Here is a 16,775-nt window from a genome sequence, read left to right on the forward strand (position 1 = left end):
CTTGCTCTGTTTTACTAACCAGTCATTTTCCTCTTTGGCTGTTCTTTTTATGTGAAATTATAAAATGCTTTTGTCATCTGAACAGTTGCACATTCGTCATGAAGCAAAGCAATTCTGGCTTATGACTTAAGGATTTGAAAATGTGTTCAGCTGTGAAAGACTGAGAAAGTGAAGAAATTTAAGTAGACACCTTTTCCATTTTAATATATCCTTGACTTTTTGTTTTTAAGGCATTAAAGCTGCAGATGCAAAAGAGCTCAAACAAATTGCATCCACACCTTCATTGAACCATGTTTTCAATGTGGCCAACTTTGATGCAATTGTGGATATTCAAAATGAGATCATCTCCCAGGTGTGCTCAGGTGTTGATGAACAGCTTGGTGAACTAGTTAGTGGAGAAGAAGGTAAGTACATTGTTTGTTAACTATTTCCCATGTGTTAGAATTTTCCTTTTTTTTTTTTTGCTAACACTTATAGCTTTACAGATATCCTACAAATAGTCATATTTAAACATATCCTCCAGTGATTTTCTAATTTTATACTCTATTTGTTTTTCAGAACTTAAATTATTAATGCCATTTGTACTAACCTGTCCCATCAGTGAGAGATTTAATAAAATATTTATGTCATTGTTAAGTTCTTAAAACTTTGGGGGACAAGTTTTGATTTGCTCTGTTCTTAAATACTCATGCCTATTGTCTGTCCATAATCAGGCTCTTATGACACTTGCTTTAATTATCTTTACATTCTGATGTGAAGATTGGCTTGCTGAAAAGACATTTATTTTAGCATTCTATAATTTAAAATAATAACAATGTTTCTACTAATTGACTAAAGACAAAGGTTTTCCATCAAGATACTCTACTTATTGGTTTCAAAGCTTTTAAGAATATTTCAAAAACCAGTCAATTTAATACTCCCACATCTGGAAAGCTTTTCCACTTTTATCAGTTATTACTTCTAAATACATGGAAGAAAGAAGAGACATTTCAAAAAGATGTTTCACAAACATCGTTTTGAACATCGAAAGTCACAATTCAAGGCGTTTATATTTTTCCATGATTGTTTGCTTTTTAGTCCAAGAATTGACAAATGATATATCTCTAAATAGCTACATCCTCGATCCTATAAATCCATTAGTCTCCAAATCTCAAGTATTTTGGCAATGTTCATTGTTGCTAACTTTATCTCACAACCTCTCATTATTTCATGAACTCTGAATCTTTTTCTTTATTTTACTGCCTAATGCCTGACTTTTTGCTCTGTATTATTACAAAATACATCTTCCCCACAACCACTTTCCTTGAATGATCTGTCTTTACTCTCTTTTTAGAAATATGCTAATTCTTCACTAAGGTGAGGTTGTGTGTATGTAAGGGTAGGTATTTTAGGCAGTTTTGTGTTGCTGTGACCAAAGAACCTGACAAGGACAACATTGAGGAGGAAAAGTTTATTTTGGCTCATAGTTGTAGAGGTTTAGTCCATGGTTGACTGACTCCATAGCTCTGGGCCCAAGATGAGGTAGAACATCATGGTGGAAAGATGTAATGGAGGAAAGCAGCTCAGGACATGACACTAGGAAGCAGAGAGAGAGAGAGAGAGAGAGAGAGAGAGAGAGAGCACTCCATTCACCAAGTACAAAATATAACCCCAAAGGCACACTCCCAGTGACCTACTTCTTCCAGTCATATCCTATCTTTCTACAGTTACCACCCAGTTAATTTGTCTTAATGGGTTAATGCACTGATTAGGTCACACCTCTCATAATCTAAACATTTACCTCTGAAAATTCTTGCATTGTCTCACATATGAGCTTTTGGGGAACATCTCATAGCTAATCCATAATAAAAGGGCAAATTTTGTCCTACCATGGCTTGAATTCTTCTGTATGGGGACCAGGGGCCACTCCACAGTTGTTCACACCATTCTTTGGTGTTTCTCCTTTGGCTTTGGTTTGAGACTTCTGTTCCCTGTACTGTCTCTGCACCACCCAACAGTTTTTGCTAAACTTCCAGTTGGGACATTTATGGCTTTCCTCCTGCTACTTTTCACTTAAACATCATTTTTAGACACTGCATCTGATTGACTGTTTTTAGGAGGTAATGAATAAACTTGTGCCTGTTTTTGCACTTACTTCATCCAGTCTGATTTATAAAAATTTATTATTTTATCTTCTGGGAAGTCAATTCCATTGGCAAGCCTAGAATTTTGGAGACTTGTCTGGAATATCTTTAATATCATAAATACTTAAATTTAAATTACATGACTATGTTCTACAGTGACTAAGGATCAACTTTTTTTACATGATCAATATTTACATATCAAAATATGTCTGTTAGAAACTGTTATTTCACCTCTCGTTTGTGGCATTTCGAATGTAATTGAACTTTTTCTTTTATTCAGTATTAAGTGGGGTTAAAATTGTTTAAAAGAACCTGTCATTTGAGAACTGCTAAGTGCTTCTTATTTTTTGGAATCATATATAGTGTCTTCCAAAGATCAGTTTTTCTCTTTAATGATATTATTAAAAGAGAAAAATTTTCTAATGGATTGTGTGAATCATTGATTTAACAAATATTTATCACCTGCTTTGGGAATCTGAGAGTAAAGGAAAGAGGTGAAATGCCAAAATCAAAATAGAAATCTTGGTTCCAGAGAAGAATCAGGCACCAGGGGCCCTATTGTTAGTTTCTTTCAAATACTTTCTTTTTCCCTAAAATTTCATCAATCTGACTAAAATCCATGCACTACTGGTTTGTTAGGTACAGGTGAAATAAAGGGAAAGAGGGTGTCAGGCATATCCTCATCATTACTGTGAATAAAGAGAACTGAAGGTTCAAACCTAACCAATTAATTAATACATTGCATTTTCTTGTTGTTAATCACTGTCTACTTACTTATAACTTTTTAGTTGTTGAACCTCCTTCAAATTTGGTTGCCACGGAAGTCTCATCGAAATACATTAAGCTAAGTTGGGATCCATCTCCCAGTGCAGTGACTGGCTATAAAGTCCTCCTCACACCAATGGCTGCAGGAAGCCGACAGCACGCTCTGAGTGTGGGGCCTCAGACAACCTTGCTCAACGTTCGTGACCTCTCAGCAGACATGGAATACCAGATCAGTGTTTCTGCCATGAAGGGACTGACATCCAGTGAAGCCATCTCAATAATGGAGAAGACTCAGCCAATGAAGGTTCAAGTGGGTGAGTGAGTGCATGCACCATTGGGTTTGTAATTTGTGTAGGTCCATTTGACAGTATGCCCCACTGGTTCAGACTTGGTTTCAGGCAAAATAATTTGCAATAGTTTTCTTTGAAAGAAGCATGCTAGGGAAGGCAGTACTTATATTTTAAAGATGAATTCATACTTGTTGAAATTTAATGGGCTTTTCTTCTCTTTACAGAATGCTCACGTGGTGTGGATATAAAAGCTGACATTGTGTTTTTGGTTGATGGCTCCTATAGCATCGGGATTGCAAACTTCGTTAAAGTTAGAGCATTTTTGGAAGTTCTTGCAAAAAGTTTTGAGATTTCACCAAACAGGGTCCAGATAAGTCTTGTCCAGTACAGTAGAGATCCTCACACCGAGTTCACTTTGAAAGAATTTACCCGAGTTGAAGATATAATTAAAGCAATAAACACCTTCCCCTACAGAGGAGGATCTACGAACACTGGCAAAGCAATGACTTATGTCAGAGAGAAAATATTTGTGCCTAACAAGGGTTCAAGAAGCAATGTACCAAAGGTTATGATTCTTATCACTGATGGGAAATCATCAGATGCTTTCAGAGATCCTGCCATAAAACTAAGGAATTCAGATGTTGAAATCTTTGCAGTTGGCGTGAAGGATGCTGTTCGCTCGGAATTGGAAGCTATCGCTTCTCCTCCTGCTGAGACCCATGTGTTCACAGTGGAAGATTTTGATGCTTTTCAGAGGATATCTTTTGAACTCACACAATCTATCTGCCTTAGAATTGAGCAAGAATTGGCAGCTATCAAGAAAAAAGGTTTGTGGAGTACAAGTTATCTTTTCATGACCAAAGCCTTTTGATTCTAATCCTGTGGATGATAGGCTTCTTCAATTCTTTTTATGAATAGGAGAAAGTAACATTCCTATGTCATTGAAAACTACTGGCCTTAGTCTATTTAGCTCTGAGCGATGGCTGCTGGGTATGGATCATTTCTTTGTTGGTTATGCTCACCCATAAGAGTTGTGAGATGTTTTTGCTCCTAGATTCTCAATCAGGGGTAGGAACCAACTTTATCTCACCTATTGGCCATAGCAAATCAACACCAATTTATTGAGTGTTTATTATGTGCTGGATACTGAGCCAGGTTCTTTGAACAAAGGTGACTAGAACAAAGTCCTGAACCTTTGAATTCTTTTTAGAAATTCACTTTTCTGGATAATTTTTGGGCATCACTCCTCACATCTGGAGTTCCCTATCCTCTTTTTCTTCATTTAACTAAATTCTCTTTCAGTGTTCAGTTAAGAGTTCCATCCCTTGCGTTCTACCTGCCTTAACTGGTCTAGCCCTGGAATGCTCACTATTGCTTTCGTTCATTTGGCATCCACATGTGTTGCCATTTTTGTTTATAACTATGCACTTGCTCATCTCTCCAGTTCGAGTAGTATTTCCCTGGAGGACACTCAATGACATTAAGCATTGTCTCATTCTATGATTTAGTTTAAATGCTTAGTTTAATAAGTGTTCCTTTTTAGGAAAAATTTTCCTTAGTTTTATTTTGAAGTATCTACCTACCTACCACCAAAGGTTCATATCCAAGTCCTGGGAATGAATGGGAAAATCACAGTGGCTCTTTTTGGCTTTGCTAGTACTGAAGTAGCCCACACATGAAGAGTGCCATTCTATTACCACTTTGTCTTAAGAAGCTCAAATTCAATTTTAATTAAGCATTTACATTTTTCAGTATTATGGATGGTCAAGGCAAATCATCAGGACCTCCTTGTAAGGCTGTGAGTGAAGGGCCCTCTCTCAGTGGTTGTGTGTGGAAGGTTGACTCAGTACATTGGCCTTAATGGCCACTTTCCCAAATTAATATAAGCCATTTCAGAAACATGAAGTCATTAGATCCATTTTTGTTTTATAAATTTTAAAATTTTAAATCAAGTCTTTTTTTTTTTTTTTTTTAATAGCTTATGTGCCTCCAAAGAATATTAGTTTTTCTGAGGTGACATCTTACAGTTTCAAAACCAACTGGTCTCCTGCTGGAGAAAATGTTTTTTCATATCACATCACATACAAGGAAGCTACTGGGGACAACGAGATCACGGTGGTGGAGCCAGCCTCAAGCACCAGTGTGGTTCTCAACAACCTGAAGCCAGAGACCTTGTATTTGGTTAATGTGACTGCAGAGTATGAGGACGGCTTCAGCATTCCCACAGTTGGAGAGGAGACCACTGAAGAAGGTGTGATGGGGTTTCTATCATGGTTTATCATGGACTAGTCATTTATTGCAGAACAAAGTTACAGTTATAACGACTAGCTTTATAGTCCAGAATTGTGAACATCTTTGTAAAATTTGGTATCTTTAAGATACAGCTATTTATACATCGTTTCTTAGAAAGAGAAAAACACTTTTAAGTAAAAAAAAATCTAGATTTGTTGTGATGAATTCAAGGTTAAGAGACAGAAAATTATTAATACTTGTGGAACTAACTTTTGAAATACTGCTTTTCCATCATGTTCTGTTGTACATTTGGCAACGTCATGTTTTAAAATCCTTCTGCAATTGCCTTATATTGCTAATGGAGCTAACTGCAGATACATATTGCCACATGTTTTCTTTTTTTAAAAAAATATGGTGAAACATACATAACATAAAATTTATCATTTTAGCCATTTTAAGTGTACATTCATTCCAGTGGCATTAAGCATGTTTATTTTGTTATTCTACCATCACCACCATCCATGTCTAGAATGTACAGAACTGAAACTCCGTAGCCTTTCAACTAAAATTCCCCATTCCTTGATTCCCTCTGCCCTGGAAACCACCACGTTGTTTTCTGTATGTATGAACTTTTTCACTCTAAGTGACTCATAAGAATGGAACCATACAGCATTTGTCCTTTTGCATATAATACTTATTTCACTTAGTGCAATGTCCTCAAGATTTGTCTACATTGCAACGCGACTCAGAGTTTCCTTTCTTTTTAAGGATGAATACTGTTTTGTGTATGTATATGCCACATTTGGTTTATTCATCCATTGATGGATATTCAGGTGGCTTATACCTTTTAGCTGTCATGAATAAGGCTTCTGTGAACGTGGGTGTGCTAATTTTACCAATGCTTTAAGAAATATTTGTTTAGATGGGTCAACTGGGTAGAGCTGAATACTTTTTGACATAATATTGACATTTAAAGGGTACCAATGTAACCTGGTTAGGACAAGATTAAAACAAAGCAATTACTTTTAATATAAAGACAGGGAATATTGATTGTTGATTGTTCTCTATTTTGACTGGAGATAGAAGAGAAAGAGCCCAAAGACCAGCATGAGGAATTTACAATAGTTACAGAATGTTTACTGATAGATCTGGCACACATGGCCATACTCTATTGATAAAAGCTAGGGAATCTTTTTTTTTTCAGAAACTTTCTTTTCATAAAAACAACTGTAGAAATAAACACATTAAAACTTGACCCCTCCTCTGAGAAATAGTTTTGGAGTAGAGGCCACTATATTCACAGACTCCCTAGTTTTTGGCCATTGGGCTATTACAACAGAATTTGGCAATGCCTTTCTAATTATACGGGTTGTAGCAAAATCTAAGGTGTAAATTTTTTTTAGTCAATAGGGAAGTTTCTGATTCAATACTTTCATTAAGATAACACTTTTTGAGCTCCTGCTATGTGTCAGATGCTATGCTAAATATTTTTCCATGGATTATCTCATTCAACCACTTCAATAATCCAATAAATGGTCCTGTCTTACTGCTGGGTAATCTGAAGCTCACGTTTACATATATGTTAAGTTTCAGAGCCAGGAGACAAACTCCTCAGTCTATCTGCCTCATTTGTTCTGACTAATTTAGTCTTTTTCCTTGCCATACAAAATGAATCATGGCTGTAAGTCTGCCAACCACCATTTCTTTCTTTCCTTTCTTCCTCTTTGGATTGATCTATTGATTTTTAAGTAAAGTTGAATTTTTAAGTAAAGTTCTAATTGGGAGGAAGATACAGGCATGTTTCTCTGTAGTGGACTGAGAACACAATTTGACCTTGAGTTTACCTTTTCTCAATATGTTGTCCATATGGACAGTTTGCCCCCTTGAACAAATAAATGTTTACTAGACATGAAGCCAAATCATGCTCTCATTTGGGCTTAATGAAAATTCAGACTGTGAGTCTGTGTGTGTTATCCATATTGCAATTTAACTTCAAGATATAGATCTAACTAGTGTTCATTAAGTACCCATCACATGCTTGCTCCCTCACATATATAGTCCAGTTATTCTTCAAATCAAATGACTGTACAGATAAAGTTAGTTAATGTATTGTTTCAGAATCTACTTGTTCTGGCTAAATGAGTGCAGAAACTAGGATGTTTGTCCAAAAACTGTAGATTTAGTTAGAGAAATGCTTTAGTTTAGTGTATAAAAGCTAGTTTTTGTATTTTTCACATAAATTCTGCTAACTTTTTTGAACATATATATGATATATAAATATATATACACATACATACATACGTTGTTTGTTTGTTTGTTTTAGTAAAAGGAGCACCTCGAAACCTAAAAGTGACAGATGAGACTACTGATAGCTTTAAAATTACCTGGTCTCAAGCTCCAGGAAGAGTTTTAAGGTATCGAATTATATATAGACCAGTTACTGGTGGAGAAAGCAAAGAAGTTACCACTCCAGCCAACCAAAGGAGGAGAACGCTGGAGAACCTGACTCCAGACACAAAGTATGAAGTATCTGTAATTCCTGAATATTTCTCAGGACCTGGCACTCCACTGACTGGAAATGCAGCTACTGAAGAAGGTAGAGGAAATATATTGATGATATGGTAACAACCAAAATCTTAAACTGAGGGGAAAGTTTGGATAACTCTCCAGATAACACAAGTCATGAGACATTTTGTCTCAATTATCTGAGTGTATTAGGCCATACTTCTTTGAAATTGAAGTTATTCAATTTTTTTATTTACTCGTGACATCATTTGATTCAGGAGAACTTGAATTCTATGATATGGTCTTAACATTCATTGAAAATGATATTATTAAATATTTTAATTAAAAATTGAAGCATGACTAAGGATTATAAATCAAACTTCTTGGCACCATTAAAACAGATCATATTTTACTTCTTTGGGAAGATTTTTAAACCTTAATTTGTTTTTATTTACTGTGGCAATTAGACTTCTGGGATCAATTCTGACATTTGTAGTAAATAATTAGTGTTTAATATATATTTCATTGAGGGAAAAAAGGCATATATAATCTTTATTTTATGTCTTATCTGTGTAGTTTTTAATAATAATAAAATGCTAAGAACATATTAGCAAAAAACAAGCAGTTATTGTGCACCTATTTGAAGTAGAATCTGCAAAGATTTTTTTTGCATATTATCTCATTAAATTCCTGTACAGACTGTGAAGTTAGTGTTATTGTCCCATTTTTAGAAGGAAATGAGGCCAAGGGAATTAAATAATAACTCTAAGTCATGTGGTTCATAAGTCATGAATATGAGTTTGTGTTCTTCACTGCTATTCGTCAGATGCTTCCAAGGAATATCTACTACAGTACAGTGTGGCCTCTGTGTCACTCTTCCTTCCCCTACTTCATTGCTCCCCTCCCTCCCTGTGCAATTTAGCTCATTAGCCTTTTCTGAGGTAACCCCTTCTCTTTCTGTGTCCTTTCTTCCTCCTTTCTCCTCCTTTGGAAAGTCACTGTTTCATTTTTTCTTTTACTTGCTGGGAATCTGGGATTCTTTGTGCTGGTCACCATGAAACAACCCAGTAACTCTTCATCTTTCTGTTTTCTGGAGTAAAACTGGCTGGGTGCTATGTGCCCAGTTGGTAACTGAGTACCCTGAGACTCTTCAGAGATGATGTGGCCAATCTACCTGCAGCCACGAGATGCTAGACATCATAGTTGAGAAGGGATAGGTGGCCCTCTTAACTGTACCCAAGCTGTACCCAAGGCTCCGTGTCTCAACTTATTTCTTCTCTTTTCCCCTTAGGACAAGATCATTTTAATCACTTTTATTCTATCAGCATTATTTCCTGGATATTACCTTTAGATATTTATAGCCTTATACCAACAAAGTGTTTGTACTGAGACATCTTGGAGGAGTTAAAGTCTCCTCCATTGTAATACTAATCAACATGGGTGCATTTTATAAAGTTTTTTCCCACTTTCAGGGAAAATTTAAGAAAAAATATTTTACACAAAAGATTCTAACATGAGAATTACACAGATTAACATGAAAGATTTTAATCTGTCTAAATTCAGAAAAGGAATGGTATGTCTTTGGCTTTGTTTCTACTAACGCAGAGGTCCAGATTTAGAAATGCTTAAACTTTGTTGACTGGTTAACAATTTAAATGACTAGCCTCATTCAGGATATAAAGTAACCAAGTGTTTTTCAAGTCAGTTTATTAAATAATGGATTTTAATGTTGTTATTGTCATTTTTAATGAAGTTAGAGGGAATCCAAGAGACTTAAGAGTTTCTGACGCTACAACATCAACCATGAAGTTATCTTGGAGTGGAGCACCTGGAAAAGTCAAACATTATCTCGTCACATACACCCCAGTGGCAGGAGGGGAGACTCAAGAGGTCACTGTGAGAGGAGATACAACCAATACCATGCTGAGAAGATTAAAGCAGGGGACACAATATGCCTTATCTGTGACAGCTTTGTATGCATCTGGGGCTGGAGATGCCCTTTTTGGAGAAGGAACAACACTGGAAGGTAATCACTGTCATATTTTAATGAAAATCCTTGAACTTGTTTGTGATTCTGCATTTAGGAAGCTTAACACTTTTTCAAAGAATGAAATCTGGAAATGTGTAATCTTTTTTTCTTAAAAGGAATTTATAATTGAAAATGAATAACCATAAAATTGCCTGTTATTCAGAGATATAGAAAGTAAGAAACTGAAAAAAAACTTGATTAGGAAAAAGTATCTTTGGGAAGCAGTCTGTATAGTAAGGCCATGAAAATGTGTTTATAGTGCCTTGGGTTGGTTTAATGGAGATTAAAGGTGCGACATTCAGGGAGGGAAGGAGCCTTGGGAAATATCTATAGGTGAAGAGTATTTGAATTGCTGAAGGTCAATGTCAACCAGGGCCTGATAGGAGCCATTTTCTCTTTCGGTCACGTGGTCTTCTCTTTTACTATGCACAAAAGCACTCATAGTAGCTTCAGAAATTTGAGAACCCACGTTTTTGTTTGTTTTCTAAGTAACTTCTAAAATTCAATTCCATGTTAGAATTTCGGAGTTAATGCAATACTTAGTAAGCACAACCAGCAAGACTGTCTCCTTGTTTTTTTACACGAATTGTCAGAGTGCTTCATATTTTTTAGGTTCTTTTGAGATATAATGGCAGCTTAGGTTTAACTCACCACAAATAAGTAAGTAGTGCATGGTAGAGAAAACATAAATTCAAGTTAACCACAAAGAGAATGATTGCAATGCAAAGAAAAAGTGTTATCACTAGATGGTTACAGTGATGCTGATTAGTAGTGTAGGCTAACAAGCTTTCTTTCTTTTTATCATCACATTTTATATTACTTATTTAAATCATTATTGGGAGAAAATGAATCTGAAATACCTTTTGTGATGTAAAAATTCGTAGGAAATTAGGCAAAATACCCATCAAATTTGACAATTCAGGAGCTTGGAGGATTGTAAATTGGAATTGGCAGGGACAAACCTATAATAAGTAATTCTAATTGGATGCTTAAAGACCTAGTCAAGAATTAAAAACAAATAAACAAAAATTTTCAAATCAAAATAACCATGATTGAAAGTTTAATCCCATTAGTCCCCAAAAATCTGTTCTTAGAAAAGGATTTAAATATAAGATTACATACCAGTGTGTGAAGTCCTGATAACCAGAAGATTGGCTGAACTACTTAGCTGAGCAAACTTAATAAGCTTTTTACCCCTCTGAACCTCAGTTTTTCCAGCTATAAAAGGGGGATGATCATCCTCCCTCCTTCTTCTCAGAATTGTAAATTACTATATGGATATAAAATTCATCAAGAGGAAATACCTTACTAACTTTAGAACTGATATTTAAAAATACAGTGCTAGTATTGATTGTCACGAAAACTTTCAAAATGAGAGGCAGAAATGAAGATTGCCTTAACTACAGAGGCATAAACATAACAATAAAAGCATGTGAACTCTGCATCTGGAGCAACATCCAGAATTTTGGAGAAACTAGCCCTTCTCTTTTGACCTTTTGCAGATTTCTTTTTCATATGCTTTTTATAAGTTTTTAGCCTGATGTTCATAGGATTTTTTTCAAAGGATAAACTTTTGGACTTTTTTTTTTTTAAAAGAATAAGTGCGGATTATTTACATTTGTAAAAAATTCTCCTTTAAATTATTTCATGGTCTTGGAAATAACTTAATAGTTTTTCTTTTGGTTGTACCTTTTAATCTTCTTATATTCATCTGTACCACTTTCTTTTAAAAGTATAGTCACACTCAAAAATTTCTTAATTCTAAAAATTAAGGTATTTTCTTCAAGAATGAAGATGGGGATATAGCTCATTTGAGTGCTTGCCTTGTATGCACAAGTCCCTTGGTTCGAACCCCAGCACCACCAAACAAAGAAAAAAAAAACCCTAAAAATCTTATATAATAAAATTCTCTTTAAAAATTTTACATTCTATTAGACTGTAGTTTTTTTGGGGCTAGATGTGTAGTTAATTGTTTATGAGTTTTTAACTTTGAACCAGTGGTATAGATAGTCTAGTCTAGTAACTTGTATTCATGTTTGAGTGCATACATACACACATACTAGATACCTGATCAGAAATTGTCTCTGTGGGATATACATAGGAAACAAAATAAAGATTAAACACTACAGTTTCTCATTTCCTGAGATGGAGGAAAGCTAGATGATTTTCAAGTTTGCTTAAAAATATAGTTAATTTGTTACTCAATTGTAATAATAAAAATTATTTTTCATTTACACTAGAGCTCCTTACTGCAATGAAAGATCACCAAAAAAAAAAAAAAAATGCCAGCCTTATTTTATGAACATATTTGTCCCATTGCATTATGTGTGGTAAACTTGACAAATATGTGAAAGCATAGTTGTGACTAAATTAAAATAATAGAAGACTTTTGCCCCTGGTTATTCCATTTCATTTTATTATATTAACTCAGCCAAATCCACATACCATATACAGGAATAGGATATGATGGTAAATGCAGGGAGTGGAAAGCCCAGAAACAGAGCCAGGCAACTGCTTTTGAGGGCTGCTGTTTTTCTAATCTGTTTTTCTCTTGGAAGAGGAGGTGGTAAGAGCAGACCTTGAAGGAATGTTTCTTCTATCCAGAGGCATGGAGGCAACCATAAGAGCTTTCCCTAGGTTGAAAATTGTACAAATTACCTCAAGTGCATTGTGGCTTTCAATTCAAAAAGCAAGAATGCATTTTTAAAAAATATTTACTATAACCTACAACCCTCCCTAACTTGAATCTGTTTCCTGGTATTTTCTCCTTCCTTCCTTCCTCTTTCCTTCCTTCCTTCCTTCTTTCCTTCCTTCCTTCCTTTCTTTTTTAAAAATGCAGCTGAAGATCAGAAAATTCCCCTGTCTCTGGAAGAGAGATTTATTAGCATTGGCATTGGGGAAGTTCATGGTTGGCTCTAGTATTGTATGCAATGGAATCACAAAGGCAGAGTTTATTACTATTTCAGATCCAACTTCAGAGGAATTTGAGCACAAACCATTAGTTTTGATTTACATTTTTTTTAACCGGGTGGTTGTTGTTAAAATAGATAGGCTTAATGTAATTTCTAAAACATGATTATACATGTAGATGCCCATTAAATATTACTAGAAACCTTTGTAGTTATTGTTAATAATTAAGAGGAAAACTTGCTTTTATAAACCTCTAAATGAATAGTGTTCATTTTTATTCAGAGATTTACCACAAATGAATGAAAATATCAGTTAGGAAATAATATGGCTCTTTTAAAAAATTTCTGAGTGTTGTTTTTTGGGCTATGGAAAATATGACTTTTCAGAATTTTCTTTGTTTCAGTTGCTGTAGCAACTTGCCAATGCCTTAGACATGAATGGCTTCCTACAGATCAAACCAAACTCAGTTGACATTTTGTTGCAATGAGGTTTTTAGCATATCACAAGAATTCTGCATGATGTTGAGTAATATGAGGCTTCATCAAAACCAACTAACAAAGCCTCTATGTTTCCCGAGATTTACTGCTGTCTCATAATTTGAAAAATCATACGTTTAGGGCCTAACAACTGTAATGTTGCCAAGGAACTTTAGCACAATCACAGGACAGTCATTCACAGTTCCTTTTCTGTGAATTAATTGTTGATCCGAGAAAAATCTAAATCAATCAGGAAGATATATATATTTTTTGCTTATGCAGGCTCTGAAGTTGAATTACCATTTAATGTTAAGATGTTTTTAAGAACTTATTACTTGAAGTGACTGAGTTAACTTATTGACAGTGAACTTTGTCCTTTGGAATGGTGGTTCTAGTTCATTGGTTGTAAATCAAGTGTATTTCCACATGAATGTTATCCAGAAGCAGGTCTTCTGCATTCTGCTGTGGAAAGTTGGATGGCTTTTGAGCTGAGCTCTAACGGAAAAGACAAATTGATTTAGAAGAGAGTTTACATTACATTTTCAATTTAACTTCTATTTTTGAAAGTGGTATGTGAAACTCAGTGAAAGCTGGCTGGAACAATCTATAAGATGAAATATAGTTTCATTTTGTAATGATTAATTTTTCAGTTATCATTGTTGGCTAATTTATATTATAATTACATTTGAGTTGGATGATAACTTACTTTTCAGAAAGCAAATGGAAAGGGCTAAGGAAATATATGAAAGTTACTTAAATGAAGTATTAATCTTTGGCATAGTATATGGAAATAAAAGTGTGCAAATCAACCCCTTGTGGATATGCAGATCATGAGAAATGCACCTGTCTGAATTACTTCCCATAGCAGCAGCAGCATTCATGAGAACAATGCTTTTGAATATATGTGTGAATGTGCTTTATAATCAGGACAGAAATGCTGCGTGTCAAAATTTCAAAACCTGATAGAATTTAATACCTTTAGCCAATACCATCATACGAATGAATTGTTATTCATGGTACTTATGCTGATACATATACTAGTGTATGGGAAATATGGGAAAACTGTTGACATGGAATCAAAGGAATAGAAAAGATGCATACCATCATTATAGAAGATGACTTATTTAAAATAATTGCCAGAAATTTTATTATGAGATAAACATAATGAAGAAAACACAGCATGTAATCCAGAACAGAAGTCAGTAAACATCAGGAAGCTAAATGTTATTGAAAAAAATGTCATTTGGGTAAAAAAAAGAAAATATCCTAAATCAACCCCCACATCATAATACATACATTTGAGGGCTGGAATTGTGGCTCAGTGGTAGAGCACTTGCCTCCTAGCATGTGTGAAGCACTGGGTTCGATTCTCAGCACAACATAAAAAAATAAAATAAAGATATTGTGTTCATCTAGCAAACAAACAAACAAACAAACAAAAAACCACGTACATTTGAGGGAGTGAGGGAGCCTCTGCTAGAGCAGAAGTGGGTCTAGGCTCAGGGAAATGTAGTGGGGAAAGGGGCAGAAAGTCTGCTGGACTTGGCTTCTGCTCACTGCCCTTGCGACTGTGCCTTGCCCTCTTGAGAACCAGTAATCTTTCTTGGAGACAGGGTAGGGACTGGAATTTTAATTTGACTTCTTTTCCCATCTCCTTTCTCTAAGGTAAAAAGGAACTCTTTCTCAAACTCAGTCTGATCAAACTAAACCAAAAGAAGCCAAATAATCTCTTTCTGTGGTAATTGATGTGTGGAGTTCCTTAGATTGAGAACAAAAGCTACAACATATTGGCAGAGGGGAAAAGGGAGGGGTGAACTTCCTCTGTATTTTATGGGATAGAAAGGATGTGATGAGGAGCTAAATAACTTCTCCATTATCCAATGACTTATCCATTATCTGGTCATAAGTGAACCATCAAGCTATCCTACAGAGCATCGCCAGGACCAACATTTGGAACAGTTTTGTTTTTCACCCTTTGTGAAAAGGTAGCCCTGTTTCTACACTTTTTTTTTTTTTTCCTACAGGGCTACCTTTGAAAGTCTGAAGGTTCTTTCCCACACTGACCAACCATACATTCCAAGTAAATGCTTCTCTAGGCCTCAGAGAGAAGCAGCAGAAAGAAAAGGAGGGGGAAAATTAGAGATGGGGAAAGAATAAAGAATTATAGATGAATTAGAGCTATGGGGCAGATTTTAAAGATTTCTAGAAAGCATCAGCATTTAGGCCTGGATGTTCTGATTTAATGGATAAAGGCAGGATGGAGCCTTTGGTTCTCCAGGAAGTTCTGTATATTTGATCATGTACAGTCCAGTTATTTTGCTACTGAGTATCCAGGGCCTCAGGTACTGACATGGTCTGCTGGTGGCCCACACAGCTGGTTGTATACCTAGCTCCAAGACCAACTTGGTCACTTGCCAACCTGCTTCCTGCCAATTGTGCCACAGAGTGCTTAAAATTTCTTCATTTTTTTTTTTGGTAATCTAATGTTTGGCCAAGCCAAAATCCCATTTTTTAAAACTTGAAGGTTTGTAGATCTGATAAAACTTAAGTGTCATGAATTTATGACTTCTTCCATGTTTGTGGGTGTAAGGCAACACAATACTCAAGATATCTTGCTTTTTTGGAGAAAAAAATTTAATGCCTGAGAATAGTATAAGCTTATGTTTAGGAATATTCTTATCAAGCTGACTGATTGACATAAGAAACCCACGTGAAGGAGTTGTCTTTTCAATCCTGGCTAGTGAATAGAACTACCTTTTTCCTTTCTTTGAAGTCTGTGTTTCTTTGTAACTAATATGAATTGGTAATGCTCTTCCCTACAAATAATGGCTTTGTACAAGACAGGCAGAAACTATGACTTTATAGAGGATTTTTTTTCCTGTGATTGAGAACCTACTCATGTTCATTAAAATTAATGTTGTCATGACATTCATGAGAACTCAGAAATGATTTTTTAGTTGCTTTTTCATTTGCATCTTAAAAAGTGCTCTTGAAGATTTCATCTTCAGGACATTGATAAACCTGGAAAAGGTCTTTATAGCAATTTTATTAATATTTTGCTCTAGCTTTATATGTCTTGAGAGTGTTAAAATAGTTGGTTAAAATGCATGGGGAGACATGTCTAGTGATATGAGATCCTTTTGTTTTAAGCTCAGAAATGTCTTTGTGAATATATTTTTGCTTCAGCCATAATTCTCTTCCCATTATTATTATTTTTTCTCACAGTGAAATCATTAACTTGTATTTGTGTTTGTGAGATGTCTGTTGTCATGGAAACAAACAATGTCACAAATTCAGTGATGTAGAAAGCAGGGAGAAAAACAGTCTGAGAAGCATAACCTTTAAGAAAAGTAGAAGCTAAATTATTGTTTGTGAATTATCCCAGTATTAATTTGGAATAGAATTCCCACATTCTAACTTTGTCTTATATTTTTTTGGAATGTCA

General features: G+C 35.2%; 1 protein-coding gene across 4 annotated transcripts in view; it reads left to right on the forward strand.

Annotated features, from left to right (window-relative positions):
* Window positions 1-16,775, forward strand: part of Col12a1 (collagen type XII alpha 1 chain) — a 111,042-nt gene that overhangs the window by 16,821 nt on the left and 77,446 nt on the right. For 3 of the 4 annotated variants that reach the window (XM_015498890.2, XM_048800885.1, XM_048800927.1), the window contains exons 8-13: window positions 231-404; window positions 2,912-3,202; window positions 3,403-4,005; window positions 5,157-5,429; window positions 7,734-8,006; window positions 9,669-9,941. The exons of the other annotated variant lie outside the window; for it this stretch is intronic. In XM_015498890.2, coding sequence (XP_015354376.1) covers window positions 231-404; window positions 2,912-3,202; window positions 3,403-4,005; window positions 5,157-5,429; window positions 7,734-8,006; window positions 9,669-9,941 — 1,887 coding nt within the window. The remainder of the gene's footprint in view (window positions 1-230; window positions 405-2,911; window positions 3,203-3,402; window positions 4,006-5,156; window positions 5,430-7,733; window positions 8,007-9,668; window positions 9,942-16,775) is intronic. 4 annotated transcript variants of the gene reach the window in all.

This window comes from Marmota marmota, unplaced genomic scaffold (genome assembly GCF_001458135.2).
Source record: "Marmota marmota marmota unplaced genomic scaffold, marMar, whole genome shotgun sequence".
Classification (NCBI taxonomy): domain Eukaryota; kingdom Metazoa; phylum Chordata; class Mammalia; order Rodentia; family Sciuridae; genus Marmota; species Marmota marmota.